Genomic DNA, 13,540 nt, shown 5'->3' on the forward strand with positions numbered 1-13,540 from the left:
CATTCACTGTGTCTTCTTTTCTTCCTGTACCCTACCTCTACTCAACCTCCAATTCATTCAGTAAATATTGAGTACCTCTTTTGTGCCAGTGTTAAAAGTATTAATAGCTGCAAGGTTTCTGCCTTCCTGAAATGTAAAGCCTTGTCTTTTCTTACTCCATTAATGTGTTTCAGTCTCCCTTTTTCTTGTTTCACATCAGAATCACAGGAACTTCCCAACTGGTATCCCTGTTCTACTTCGTCTTACCTATGTTCACCAAATTAATCTTCCCCAAATGTTTCTTATCAACCTTCATTGGCTTTTAATTCTTCTTTTTTTTTTTTTGAGATGGAGATCTCACTGTGTCGCCCAGGCTGGAGTGCAGTGGGGCCATCTCAGCCCACTGCAACCTCCGCCTCCCAGGTTCAGGCGATTCTCCTGCCTCAGCCTCCCGAGTAACTGGGATTACAGGCGCTCGCTACCACACCGGGTAGTTTTTGTATTTTTAGTAGAGACAGGGTTTCGCCATGTTGGCCAGGCTGGTCTCGAACTCTTGACCTTAAGTGATCTGTCCACCTCGGCCTCCCAAAGTGCTCTGATTATAGGTGTGAGTCACTGCACCCGGCCTGTCTTAATTCTTTAATAATGAAAATATATTACCTTTGTCTAATTTGACCATGTACAAAGTACTTTTCATAGGCAGTCACAATTTCCTCACATTGTGACTAGGTAGTTATAGTCCCACTTTCTAGGTGAAAAGACAGCTGGTGAGTAACAGAATCAGTACTCAAAGTCCAGCTTGCTGAGAGTTCTTTCTACCAACATCAAACCTTTGTGGACAGGACTTGAAGACCCTCTAAAATCTGGCCCTGGCCTGTCTTGCTGTCTTCTCACTTTTACTACACACTCCTACCACTGTGGCCAAACTTAACACTTATCAATCCTTGAACATGGATTTTCTGTCTGAGTATGTTCTGCAAGAGCATTGTTTGTAGCATTATCCAGCAATTATTAAAAAAGAGTCTCTGAGATCAAAAATACTGTCACCTCAAAGTCAAGGTAGATTTGTTTTATAGTGAAAGTAGGCGCACACACACACACACACACACACACACACACACACACACACACACACATTGCTCATATTTGTTTTAACTCATTTTTTAAACTTGTTTTTGGACAGTTTTCGTTTTGTTACTTCATGTTTTTAAGTTTTGTTTTTTTGTTTTTTTGGTTTTTTTGAGACAGAGTTTCGCTCTTGTTGCCCAGGCTGGAGTGCAATGGCGCGATCTCGGCTCACTGCAACTTTTGCCTCCCGGGTTCAAGCAATTCTCCTGCCTCAGCCTCCAGAGTAGCCGGACTACAGACACACGCCACCACGCCAGGCTAATTTTTGTATTTTTGGTAGAGACAGAGTTTCACCATGTTGACCAGGATGGTCTTAAACTCCTGAACTCAGGTGATCCACCCTTCTCGGCTTCCCAAAGTGCTGGGATTACAGACGTGAGCCACTGCGCCCAGCCATTTTTAAACCTGCTTTTCTAACTTACATTTTTTTCTAACTTGATTTTTTTTTCTCCTCTTAGTCCTTGGACTGCTGCTTCTCTTCATCTTTCTCCCCAGCCCTCCCTGCCTTCTTTCCTTTCTCCCTCTTCTTCCTCCTCACTTCTTATTTTCTCTTCTTTTCCTTCACCCCTGCTGTCCTCCCCCACTTTATATGTAGAGTTTGCATATGAGTTATTTTTGTTAATTACATACTTAGTCCCTCCAACTAGGTTAAATGCTTCTAGATAACAGGATTCTGATTTTTATATATTTAAGTATCTAGTATCGTTTCATATAAAAAGTTATTTATAATCATATAGGCCAATAGTTGAAAATGGTTTAAAGATTCCATGTTTTCTTTTATTTTAGAGTTAAAAACTCACCACTTAAACAGTCTCCAGGTTATCAGACAGAACTAGTTATTCAGTTGGTTTGGGTGGGTGGAGAACCACCACAACAAATAACCAGCCTGGCAGTCAATTCTTCCTATGGACTGTAAGTATAAGTTATGTTTGTTTCTAAGTCTCTTCATAGTATTCCATATGTCATTTTGTTTTTAAAAATAGAAAGGATGGTCTTTGTTATATCGTCACCTAAAATGGCATTCTATAACTTTAATTTCGGATGAAATTCACTGTTTATTTGGAACATAATTTCATTCTGAATAACTTACTTTGGGTATGCATGCAGTATTTCCTGATGTAAAGTTAAATGCCTCATGGACCAATAAATTATTTGTGATGAAGTTTTAAAGTCAGTATATCCTCTCCTACATATACTCCCAGAAATAATTTTCTTATTAATAATTATTATAATGGAAATCTAACAATATGAACCCAGAAAACTGTTATAAAACTGATTTTTGTAAATGTTGAAGTGTAGTTCTGTAGTTTTTCTTTCTATTTCCAATTAACTTGTATAAATTGTAAAAGCATGACAATAATTAATATTCATCTATACTATAGTATACTTGTTTTATTTATCAATTCATGCCTTCAGCCATATAGTGTTATTATACATATTTTATTACAATATGATAGACTTATAAAGCATTTGTTATTTTCTTGTTTCAGAAATCAACACCACAGTGTAAGAAACTGCTTCTTAACTGTTCAGTCCCAGAGCTATTTATCATGTGTAGTTCATTGTCTTCTTGCTTGATGCTAGCCCTAGGGAATCATTCATTTATTTTCTTGCTGGTAGCTCCCACCACCTATTTTGTCTCTTGCAGCTATACAGTTAGCCCTCTGTATCCGCCTATTCTATCCATGGATTCAACCAACTGCAGATGAAAAATATTCAGAAAATATAACCAAAAAAAAAGACAACAATTAAAAAAAATTTTTAAATACAATATAAAAACTATTTATATAGCATTTCCATTGTATTAGGTATATGTAAATAATCTCAAGATAATTTAAAGTATATGGGAGACTGTACGTTGGTTACATGCAAATTTTATGCCATTTTATATTGAGGACTTGAACATCCACAGATTTTAGTATCTGTGGGGGTCCTGGAACCAAGCTTCTGAAGAAACCAAGGGACAACTGTACATCAAACTAACACTGGCTACAGTCTGAGATAGTCTTCTTTCATATCTTTTATTTGCTGCCACACAATGTAAGAGCACAAACTTTCTTCTTTTAAATATTTATTTTCCACAACCGTAAAGAAAACATAGGAAATGAGAAAAAGAACCAATAGGAAGTTTCAAAGGAATCTATTACAGACCTCACTAGGCTTACACTTGTATTTTGTTTGGCCCTTTCTGTGTATTTTTAGAATTTTAATTAGTTACCAAGACTATATAAATCCATACTTAGAGCTCCAACTTAAAAATCTGATTATCTGGCCGTGTCCGTGTTTCTGCATGGCAGCTTCAGCTGGAACTGAGTTGAAGCTTTTCCTCATTAGATGTGCCATACAATCTTGAGTAACCATGGTGCTTACATGTCCTCTTTTACTTAGTTATATAGCTCTCTATACATGTCAGTTTTCCATTCCTGGCTTAAAAGATCTTAAAAGAATAAATTTCCTTTATTCATAGTTGATTGGTTTATAGTTCCTGACTCATAATTGAGAAGGTATTTAGAACATCCCAAAGGGCCTCCAAGATGTATGCTTTCTACTTTTTATTCTTGACTTGAATGATTACCAAAACTTACCCCAAAGTATAATCTCCTACTTGCCTAATAGAAGGGAATGTCTCCCACCCATGAAGAGCTCAAAATGCCCCCAAGGTAGAAGAATAGATGTTGCATTGCGAGATATGAGAGATTTATATCTCTCATCAAGTTTCAACTCCTATGCCAAATATTTTTATAAACAATACAGTTGATTGATTTAGTGATATTAAATAATGTCTGCAGAAGATCTAAAGAGTTCCGTGAGTAGGCATATGTAACCTGTATTTCAGTTCCTATAGTTGTCTTTTGTTTCGAAGAATTTTCTGAAAGACTCACCATGCTTCTTTCTTCAGCCTTACAGACTGTAGTACATTTTCTTGGAATTATTTGTTTGTGCTAAAATGTTTGTTGTTTTCCTATTCCCAGGGTGGTTTTTGGCAATTGCAATGGCATTGCTATGGTTGACTACCTCCAGAAAGCAGTGCTGCTCAACCTGAGCACTATTGAATTATATGGCTCTAATGATCCTTATCGGAGAGAACCCCGATCTCCTCGTAAATCTCGACAGCCTTCAGGAGGTAAAAAGAAAAGAAAAGAAAATCCTGAGCTTTAGGATTTCTATAAATCCTGGCTTACTTTTGTGAATATAAGTATTATAGTTAGGTAAACAGCTTGCCTGATTTAGTCTGTATATATAAACTGCCAAAAACTAGCAAAAGGTGTGAGTCTTATTTTTGTTTTCTATAGTGGTGGTTTTGCTTTTTTTTTTGAGACAGGGTCTCACTCTGTCACCAAAACTGGTGTGCAGTAGTGCCTTCACTGCAGCCTTGACCTCTTGGGCTCAGGTGATCCTCCCACCTCAGCCCTCTGAGTAGCTGGGACCATAGGCACATGCCACCACACCCAGCTGATTTTTTGTATTTTTTGTACAGATGGAGTTTTGTCATGTTGCCCAGGCTGGTGTCAAACACATGGACTCAAGCGATCACCTGCCTCAGCCTCCCAAAGTACTGGGATTACAGGCGTGAGGCACCACACCTAGCCTGCTTTTCTTTTTAATATTGTAGGATTTTATTGCACATTGAGAAAGAACCACAGGAGCAAACTTTTCAGCTAAAATATAATGACAGGAATATTTGTATAATTATTATATAAAAAAAGCTACTTTCTAAGTTTTTGCTCCTTTTCATTGTTTGGTTTTTGTAAGACCAATGATTTATTGTTTAAACCATTTAATTCAAAGGAATCATTCCCATGTGGGGAAAAAAAGGAAAATGCAAAAGTAAATTTTATTTCTTTGAAAATATACCATTTTCAGATAGCTTTGATTAAATGTAAGCCCACACTCATTGAGAATTCTCTTTATAGAGTTCTTTTATGTTTGCTAGGTAATTAATATTAATTTTAAATGTTCTACCGTAATACCTCAAGGTACACATGTATACTTAGCTATATATACCAGTACTTCTTGCCCTTTTTTTATTTCATGACACACACAAAAAGATGGTATTTGATATATGGCACACAGGGTACACTAATGAGACTTCCAGTTGTAACTGGCCTGCAGGATCCAGTTTCCCCCGGGCCTGTCTTGCCCAGCTGGACCAGAGATTGAGGGCAACCTATTTGGGGCATACTTAACTCATTTGCAGAATACCGGTGTGTATTGAAACACCATTTGGGAAGCTCTGGTCTGTACTTCCTAACTCAGTCCCCTCTGAATTAAACCTCATTCTGCAAATCATTTTTCTGTTGTGTTTGGTACATTATTAACTAATACTGAAAATTTTATAATTCATGGGGGAAAAAATGAGGGGATATAGACCTTTCTATTACTTTGGCTTGATGATTGAATTTTTCTTTTCAAAGTTTTGTTTTTCTGTTTTTGTTTGAATGTGATCATTTTGTCATGTAATATCTTCAGCAGAGATTGTTGTCCCAACCATACCATTCTAGTATTTTTGTCTCCTTTTACTTCTTCCGCTTTTCATTGCTTCACTAAGGTGTGCTGATTGTGACTTCTTGCATGTGCGGCCTTTCTAGCTTATATTCTGAATCTATGAAAAAACTACGTTCTTCTTTTTTAAGTAAGTCATTTATGCCTTGGCATGTTTGTTCTTTGTAAAATCATTGGGAGTTTTTGTGTTCATTTTTAAAAGAGCTTATTAAAACATTCTATGTCTAAAACACTGTACTCATTACTTAGATTCATCTCATGACATGTATATGAAAACAGCTGTTTAAATACTTGTGCCCCAATTCTATTTCTTTATAAAGCCAAGATACTAATATTTAATGCTAGAATGTTAGAAAATTATCATGATAGAGAAGAAATATTTTTTGAAGATAAAACCTTTAATTTATTTTACAAATGTGGTAAAAATTTCACTATCCATAAAATTAACCTCTTTTCTCCGTTATACCTTATACTAGCTTATGTAAAATTGCTAGAAATTAAATGCCTAGATTTATCTAAGGATAGAGACTGATTTTTACCATCTAATTTTAAAAATACTTTTTAAAATTTCACTGCATCCCACATTATGATTCTCCAGTAAACCTCATAATACATATTATTTATATTATTATTTGCTTTATTTTGTTATTGAAGAATTAGCTATTTAGGCACAGGAGAACTATTTGAGTTTTTCTTTATTAGTTTAAGATATTTACCCATTGTTATATCTCGCTTTGTCAATATTTAGGGTTGTGTTTTAAATAAAAATTAAAATTATATTAAAGTATGTTTTAAAATAACATCTTAAGAATATTTCTGACTCTAATCCCCCAAAATTTATAAATATTTGAAATAAAATTAAATATAGAATGATTGGTATAAAAATTCTTTGTCATGATGTAAAAAATAATATTCTTCCTAACACATATCTTTTATAACATATTCTTAGGTGTAGACCAAATATCATCAAATTGTTCTTCAGGCTTTTTTAAAAGAACAGTTTGGAGAAATTTTTTTGTTTTTCTACAAATAGATGCTGATATATTTTTATAAAGAATGTAGTTCACATGAATTTTAAGACAAAACTGTTTAGGCTAAGTTTAAATGTGTCATAGCTGTATTACAATACAGTTGCTTTATTGAGTAAAATATAGGCTGTGTTTTCATAATAAAAATTCTAAAACTGTCACAAGGGCAAACAGTAATGAAGTATTTCAGCTACCCATATATCTGCTAAATATCTGATTCTACTAAAAATGAACTGTAGGATAATATATATATTGTTTTGCTGGTCATTTTATCATTCAGTAGAATGATAAAACTACTAATGATTGTGTGTATATTAAATATACTAATGATTGTGTGTACATTAGTAGAAAGCAGAACTAAGTAACTTTGAGTGCTACATTAAGAAGAATCATTTTTCTCTCTGGAAAGTATGAAAGCTATTATAATAATAAAGAGAAACTAAATCCTAAGGTCCTTTATGTAAATGAGGCAGACCAAGCAATAATAGAAAGAATTTCAAGATAATTGGTGAATTTAAAAGGGATCCCCAGTTGGTGAAGGTCAAACATTTTACATTTCAGTTGATTTGAGGCACTAATTAGTCAGAATTCTAGAATGAGTTGCTATGTGCATATAGAAAATAGAAATGATCAATAGAAGTCAGCAGAAGTTCACTAAAAGTAAGTTGTAGCAAAATCAATTTTACTTTTTTAATCTGGTAACTACATTGATGACTTATGACATAATGTTGCCTGAAGTTAATGAGGTATTGATAATTACTTTTACGATATTTTTGTGAACCAGACAGGTAGAAGTGACCTAAATACCTAGTTCAGTTTAATGATGGAAAGATTGATTAAACCAAGAGTCAGCAAACTATTGTCTGTAGGCCAAAACCAGCCTAGTGCCTGATTTTGTAAATACAGTCTTATTGGAAAAATACCATGTTTATTTGTTATGTGTTGTCTATAGCTGCTTTTGTGCTGCAGCAGAACAGCTGAATATTTGGTTTTGGCTGAAAAAGCCTGAACTATTTATTACTTGGATCTTTACAGAAGACATTTGCCAGCCCTCTCAGTTAAACCATGGTACTGGATTAATGTGTAGTCTAATTAACTCGATGTAGTGTGCCTCAGTTAATGGATATATTGTGTTGAATAACATAGGATTATGTTTTGTTGAATATTTTAAATAGTAAATGTAGCTTCCTGTCTGGACTTTTGAAAGAGAAGATATGCTTATAAGAATGGTCACTATTTAAGGGGGAGGTAGATATTGCATTTGATGGCAGAGTAACAACTCAAAAATATAATTTATAGGTAGAAACAGTAAATTTAAACCAAAGAAATGAGATTTATCAGCAATACATGTTGAGTCCTGAGTTTAGGTTATAAAGATTGATTGTTTACATATAGAACAGAAAACACAGTGAAACATAATTGGAGATTTTGTATAAGCACATCTAAGTTTAAATCTCTGCTCTTTTTATAAGTTTGTGATGCTAGAAAGGATATTTCTCTGAAGCTCAGTGTCCTCATTTATAAAATGAAGATGGTGACTGCCTCATAAAGTTGGTGTGATTATTAAGTGAGAGGACACATGTGGCATACCTAATCATGTGAGTGAACATTGCTGGCATTCAGGTGGTTGTTTTGTTACTGTTGACCACAACTTCGTATGTGCCAGTAATGTGGCAGAACTGCTGAATATATTAATGTGAGAAGTTTAGAACAGTTAAAATTACAGTTCTATGTTTATGTTGTATTTTCTCCTCATTTTTAAATCAGGGCATTATAAAAAGCAGATTTTATCCTAAAGCATGCAGAGCTTTTCTACCAGTTAAAAAAAAAAAAAAAAAAAACTCTAAGAGTGGCAATTAAGTGGACCATTTCTATAAGTAATTAAGTTTTTGTTCCTGTATAAAATGCCTACAACACTCAGTGCCTCAGTTTCTTCTTCTGTAAAATGAGAATAATACTATCTACTTCATTTGCTGCTGTTAGGGTTAAATAAATTAAGCACTTAAAATCATATCTGGCACATAGTAAGTACTCAGTAAATGTCACTTAAGACCACTTAGCTAATTGGGTTGAGTGAGATAGGTTTGAACAGAGCCTAGGTAGCTGTATTCCTAGGAATATTTGTTGAAGGGATTCTGGCAGTAATAGAGGGGATGGATTAGGTTACATGCTATGAAATTCTTTCGCATGTATTCACTCAACCATTCAACAGATATTGAGGCTACCATGTGCTATGCACCATTATAGGCAGCAAAACAGACAAAATTCTCTACCCTCATGGAACTCACATTCTACTGGAAGAGACACACACTTAAGAAGATAAGTAATATACAGTAGATTACATTAATAGTGCCGAGGGGAAAAGTAATTGAAGGAGGATTTGAAATATCAATGATGGAGTGTTAAATTTAAAATAAAATAGTGTCTAGATGATTTCAGGTTTAAAGGAAGTGAGAGAGCTATTATCCATGAGGATGTCTGGGAAAACAGTCAATCAAACAAAAAACATTTCATGCAAGAGAACAAGCTCAGTTTGCTCTGAAGCAGTACACCTGGTGAGTTCAAGGAACAATGAGGAGTCAGTGTGGTTGGAGAAGAGAGAGTACCAGTGGTGGGCAAGTCAGTGAAAGCAGCAGATAGTCTGAGAGGTAACAGGATACAGTATACTGTAGGATCATCTACATCACCTAACCAAGTAGGGTTGGACTTTGACTTTTACCCTGAGTGAGATGAAGGCACTGAATGGATTTTTAGCTTATTTAACAGTTGTTTAATTTAATATCTAAACTAAATCCTCTCTATCCACATTCTGTAATTCAACTCCTAAATGTTTCTTCCTCGGCCTTTTTAAGAATTATAACTATATCATATAAGTTTAATAACTTTTTTAGTCCATAAGTTCAGTAATTATTATATCATAAGGACCCTCAACTCACACCTTAAAGTGGTTTCCCCTAAGTATAATCTTTAGTAGCAGTTGACAAAAATACCAAGGGGGTAAAATTTCAAATTTGACCATTTTTATTCAGTACTAGTCACGTCATAAAACTGGAGTATGTTATCACTACTGTTTAGAGATCCTCTGTCTTAGTGTTCTATCAATAAAGAGTACATGTATATAAACAAATATTTTATCAAAGATTAAATGCATACCTATAATTACATCTATCATCTTAGAACTGTAAAAACCAGGTTTTCTTCCAGGACCATTAGTTTGATGAAGATTTTTTTTAAAACTACTAATTCTCAGGCTGGGCATGGTGGCTCACACCTGTAATCCCAGCACTTTGGGAGGCCTAGGTGGGTGGATCACTGGAAGTCAGGAGTTCGAGACCAACCTGGCAAACATGGTGAAACCCCATCCCTACTAAAAATACAAAAAAATTATCCAGGCATGGTGGGGCGCACCTGTAGTCCCAGCTACTTGGGAGGCCGAGGCAGGAGAATTGCTTGAACCCAGGATGCACAGGTTGCAGTGAGCTGAGATTGCACCACTGCACTCCAGCCTGGGCGACAGAGGGAAACTCCGTCTTAAAAAACAAACAAAAAAAATGACTAATTCTCATTCAAGAACTTCCTGTCTAATGAAAAAAACTAATATGTGCCTCAAAATAGGAAACTTTTCTTAGAAGCTGAATTCACTACTCATGTTCTCAGGAAATGTTACTTTGAACGCTTTCTCAGTGACTGTTGGAAATGTGACATCATGTCTTTTACCAAAGTAATAGAAAAGCAGATACTGGTGATACATACACATCCTGTTCATCGATGTGACACCTGACTTCTGAGGCTCGGACATGTGACTCCTTGCCCAGCTAGTCCAAACTCTTGATGTGTTTTTGTTTATTCATAATGTTTAGACAATTTGCAGGGGTTTTTATAACTTCAGTCACCAGGCAAATTTATAACATATTGTTTACTTTGTATTTTATCATAGATTATATTTTTATTTGTTTTAACTGATGAGTGCTGTATTAGTTTGAGGTATTTTAATATAAAATGTTTCTATCTCAAACCCAATGAGCATGGTATCAGTACCACAGTCTGTTTATTTATTGGGTTCTTTTAAATGGACAGTAGTTAAATGTGTGCTATAAATAAAAGACAAAACTGCACTTATATAAATGTATGGGTTGATTTGTTTTTTGTTTTTGTTTTGTAGCCGGTCTGTGTGATATTAGTGAAGGGACTGTTGTTCCAGAGGATCGCTGCAAATCTCCAACCTCTGGTAATTTGTTTTTTTTTATTTCATCAGTAATTATGATTCTACAAAATCCAAGATAGCATACCAGTGTACATTTTGATAGATATGCATTTAAAATACATCTACAAAAACTTTCGTGTCATGTGTTTAGTCTTAAAATCTTAACTGCATTCTTTGAATTCTGATTAAGTGGAAAGAAATGTAGCTTGTGCTAAATAAAAATCCAAAACTTTACCTGCTGAGAATCATGTAATTGTTTATTTAACTTTCTTATATTTATACCTTTTTTAGAGAAAATATATTTTACTCCTTGCCATTGGATCAAATGTCTTAGTTATCTACAATCTTTAAACATTATGAAAAATGTTTAACACTTATAATCTAATCATGAGTGTAGACAATTAGAATAATTATAGACTAGTTGTATGTATTTTTATTTATGATGAAAATAGTTTCTGATATATTTATAGCTGTGTTAAAGCAGTTCTCATTTCTTATCTATAAATGGGTCTTTATGTGACCTATGTGTATATTAACACTTTAAAAGAATATTATTTTTATTATCTTTGGAGACCTCTTAAAATTAAGAGGATCTTGAATTTATTTTATTTTGGTGGATTGATCCTTTTCTAATCCTTCATAAAGTTAATATTATTCACCAGTTTTCTAGTGAAAAGATCATTCTTAGCATAAGTAACACTGTTGTTAAGACAGGTTTTGATCCTTCCATAGCTGGTATACTACATCAGAAACAATTGTAAGAATGGGAAATGTTGAGAAGGGTATTTTGTTTTACTCCCTCACATTTTAGTGTAATGTTTTATTATATCTAAGACTGCAAAAGCTTTTATGATGTTTGCCTTTTACAAATGCATTTTCCTGATATTAAACTAGTCGATCATTTCTTAAAGTTAAATGTACCTGTGCATTTTCTGACTTTCTTGTTCTTTAAACTTCACATTTAAATTTATTCATTAAACTAATAAAACATATGGAGGAATTGGTCACATAATTAGTACCTAATAAGGTTTAACGTTGGTAGAATTAAGTTTGAATGAATAATGTGAAGCAGGAGCTGTTTTCTCTCTCCTAGGACTGTTTATTTCTGAATTTGGAATTTAGAATTGTAATATCTTTTAGTTCTTACTTTTCTTCTAACTACATAAAATAATGTTCTGACCTTCTCGTCTTCCCCAAAATCCACGTAAATGCATTTGTCAATATGTTAAGGATATAAGCCAGGGTGAACAATTTGGACATGGAACATGTAATATATTACACTTAAATATATTAAATACCATGGGAGATGTGTTTTAATAAGATTCAGCCCAAATAAACTAGTATTCCTTTTTATCCTGGGCCAGACTTTGAAAAAGTGGATACATCTAGCCCTTTGAAATAAAACAAGTGATATTTGTAGATAAGTGTATATTTAAATCTAAGTATATGAATATAAAAAGTAAATAAAGGTTAAAAACCCTGTAAATTCTCAAAACAGAGAAACTCAAACATGGTTCAGCATTTTCAAATATATTGCTCTTTGGTCCGTGTGAAAAGGAAAGTAATAGAGAAATTCCTATGTCCCTAGATACTTCATTGTTTCTATCTCAGCATGTTTGAAATGTAAAGTAAAAATTGCGACTTCAAGAAATCATTGATAAATCATGTATTCTTATCATTAGATATAGAAACCTTTGTTTAGTCTTTGATTATGCTCTGAAAAACATAAGAATTCTCTAAGACATTATGTTGGTTTCTACATACCAGGAAATACTGTTTTTTTTACAAAAAGTCAAACTTTAATAGGGAATAGTTGTTTCAGATAGCAGGAGATAGCAGTTATGCACAACTAGTAAGAGTATTACAGTAGAAACTAGAGTGAGATTCTGGAAAACTATTTTAATATAAATAATTTTGACACTGCATTTTTATAGCTTGTGTGTGTCTTTCTCAACTTGTCCATGTAGAAATTTTAATAGTAATTTTTGCCATCTATTATGGGTTAATTGTCTTACTCTGTATATTTGTAACTTTTTAAACCTTCGTTCCTGTTAACATTCTAATAGGAAAATGAAGAAATAATTTATTATTACCCCTCTGGCCAACACATGCAAATTCTACTGCTTTGCGATGGTCAAAAAAGAATAACAGATGGGATGAATTTGAAGTGAATCAAAAAAGCCACAAGGGGATCATGTTTTAAAAAACATACAAATTAGTAATTAAATTACAAGCCTCAAATAGTTTCCACAATGAGAGTGATATAAAAAGGTTAAAATAGTTAAGTGATGCATTATAGATTATTAAAACCGATATAGCTAATATAAAATAAGTTGGTATTTATGGGAAAAGAAGAAATGTGTAAAGTGGATTGGGAGTTAAAATGAGTCTCGTAAATATTAAGTGGAAGACCAATATAGAAATATAAAGTAGGCATATGCCTTTATCAAAACCAGTAAGTTCATTTAAAATAATTCATATATGAAGGGAAACTTTTTTGAAAACCTTTTAAATCTCATAATCAAGATTTGTGATCTCAGCTGTTTAGTTAATTAAAATCAAAGCTATCTTCAGAAATCATCATGAGAAAAATCCATGTAATGCATATAGTTTGCCCTTTTCATTTATTTTTACGTAAACCAGTGGTCTCCCTAATAGAGAAAGTTAATTCTGCCTACTGAACATATGCATCCTGAAC

At 33.7% G+C, this 13,540-nt stretch overlaps 1 protein-coding gene across 3 annotated transcripts in view; it reads left to right on the plus strand.

The window, feature by feature from the left end:
* STXBP5 (syntaxin binding protein 5) overlaps nt 1-13,540 on the plus strand; it is a 185,799-nt gene that overhangs the window by 122,128 nt on the left and 50,131 nt on the right. For all 3 annotated transcript variants that reach the window (XM_054493506.2, XM_054493507.2, XM_054493508.2), the window contains exons 17-19: nt 1,894-2,019; nt 4,080-4,231; nt 10,801-10,866. In XM_054493506.2, the coding sequence (XP_054349481.2) occupies nt 1,894-2,019; nt 4,080-4,231; nt 10,801-10,866 (344 nt within the window). The remainder of the gene's footprint in view (nt 1-1,893; nt 2,020-4,079; nt 4,232-10,800; nt 10,867-13,540) is intronic.

The sequence above is a fragment of the Pongo pygmaeus genome, chromosome 5 (genome assembly GCF_028885625.2).
Source record: "Pongo pygmaeus isolate AG05252 chromosome 5, NHGRI_mPonPyg2-v2.0_pri, whole genome shotgun sequence".
Taxonomy (NCBI): Eukaryota; Metazoa; Chordata; class Mammalia; order Primates; family Hominidae; genus Pongo; species Pongo pygmaeus.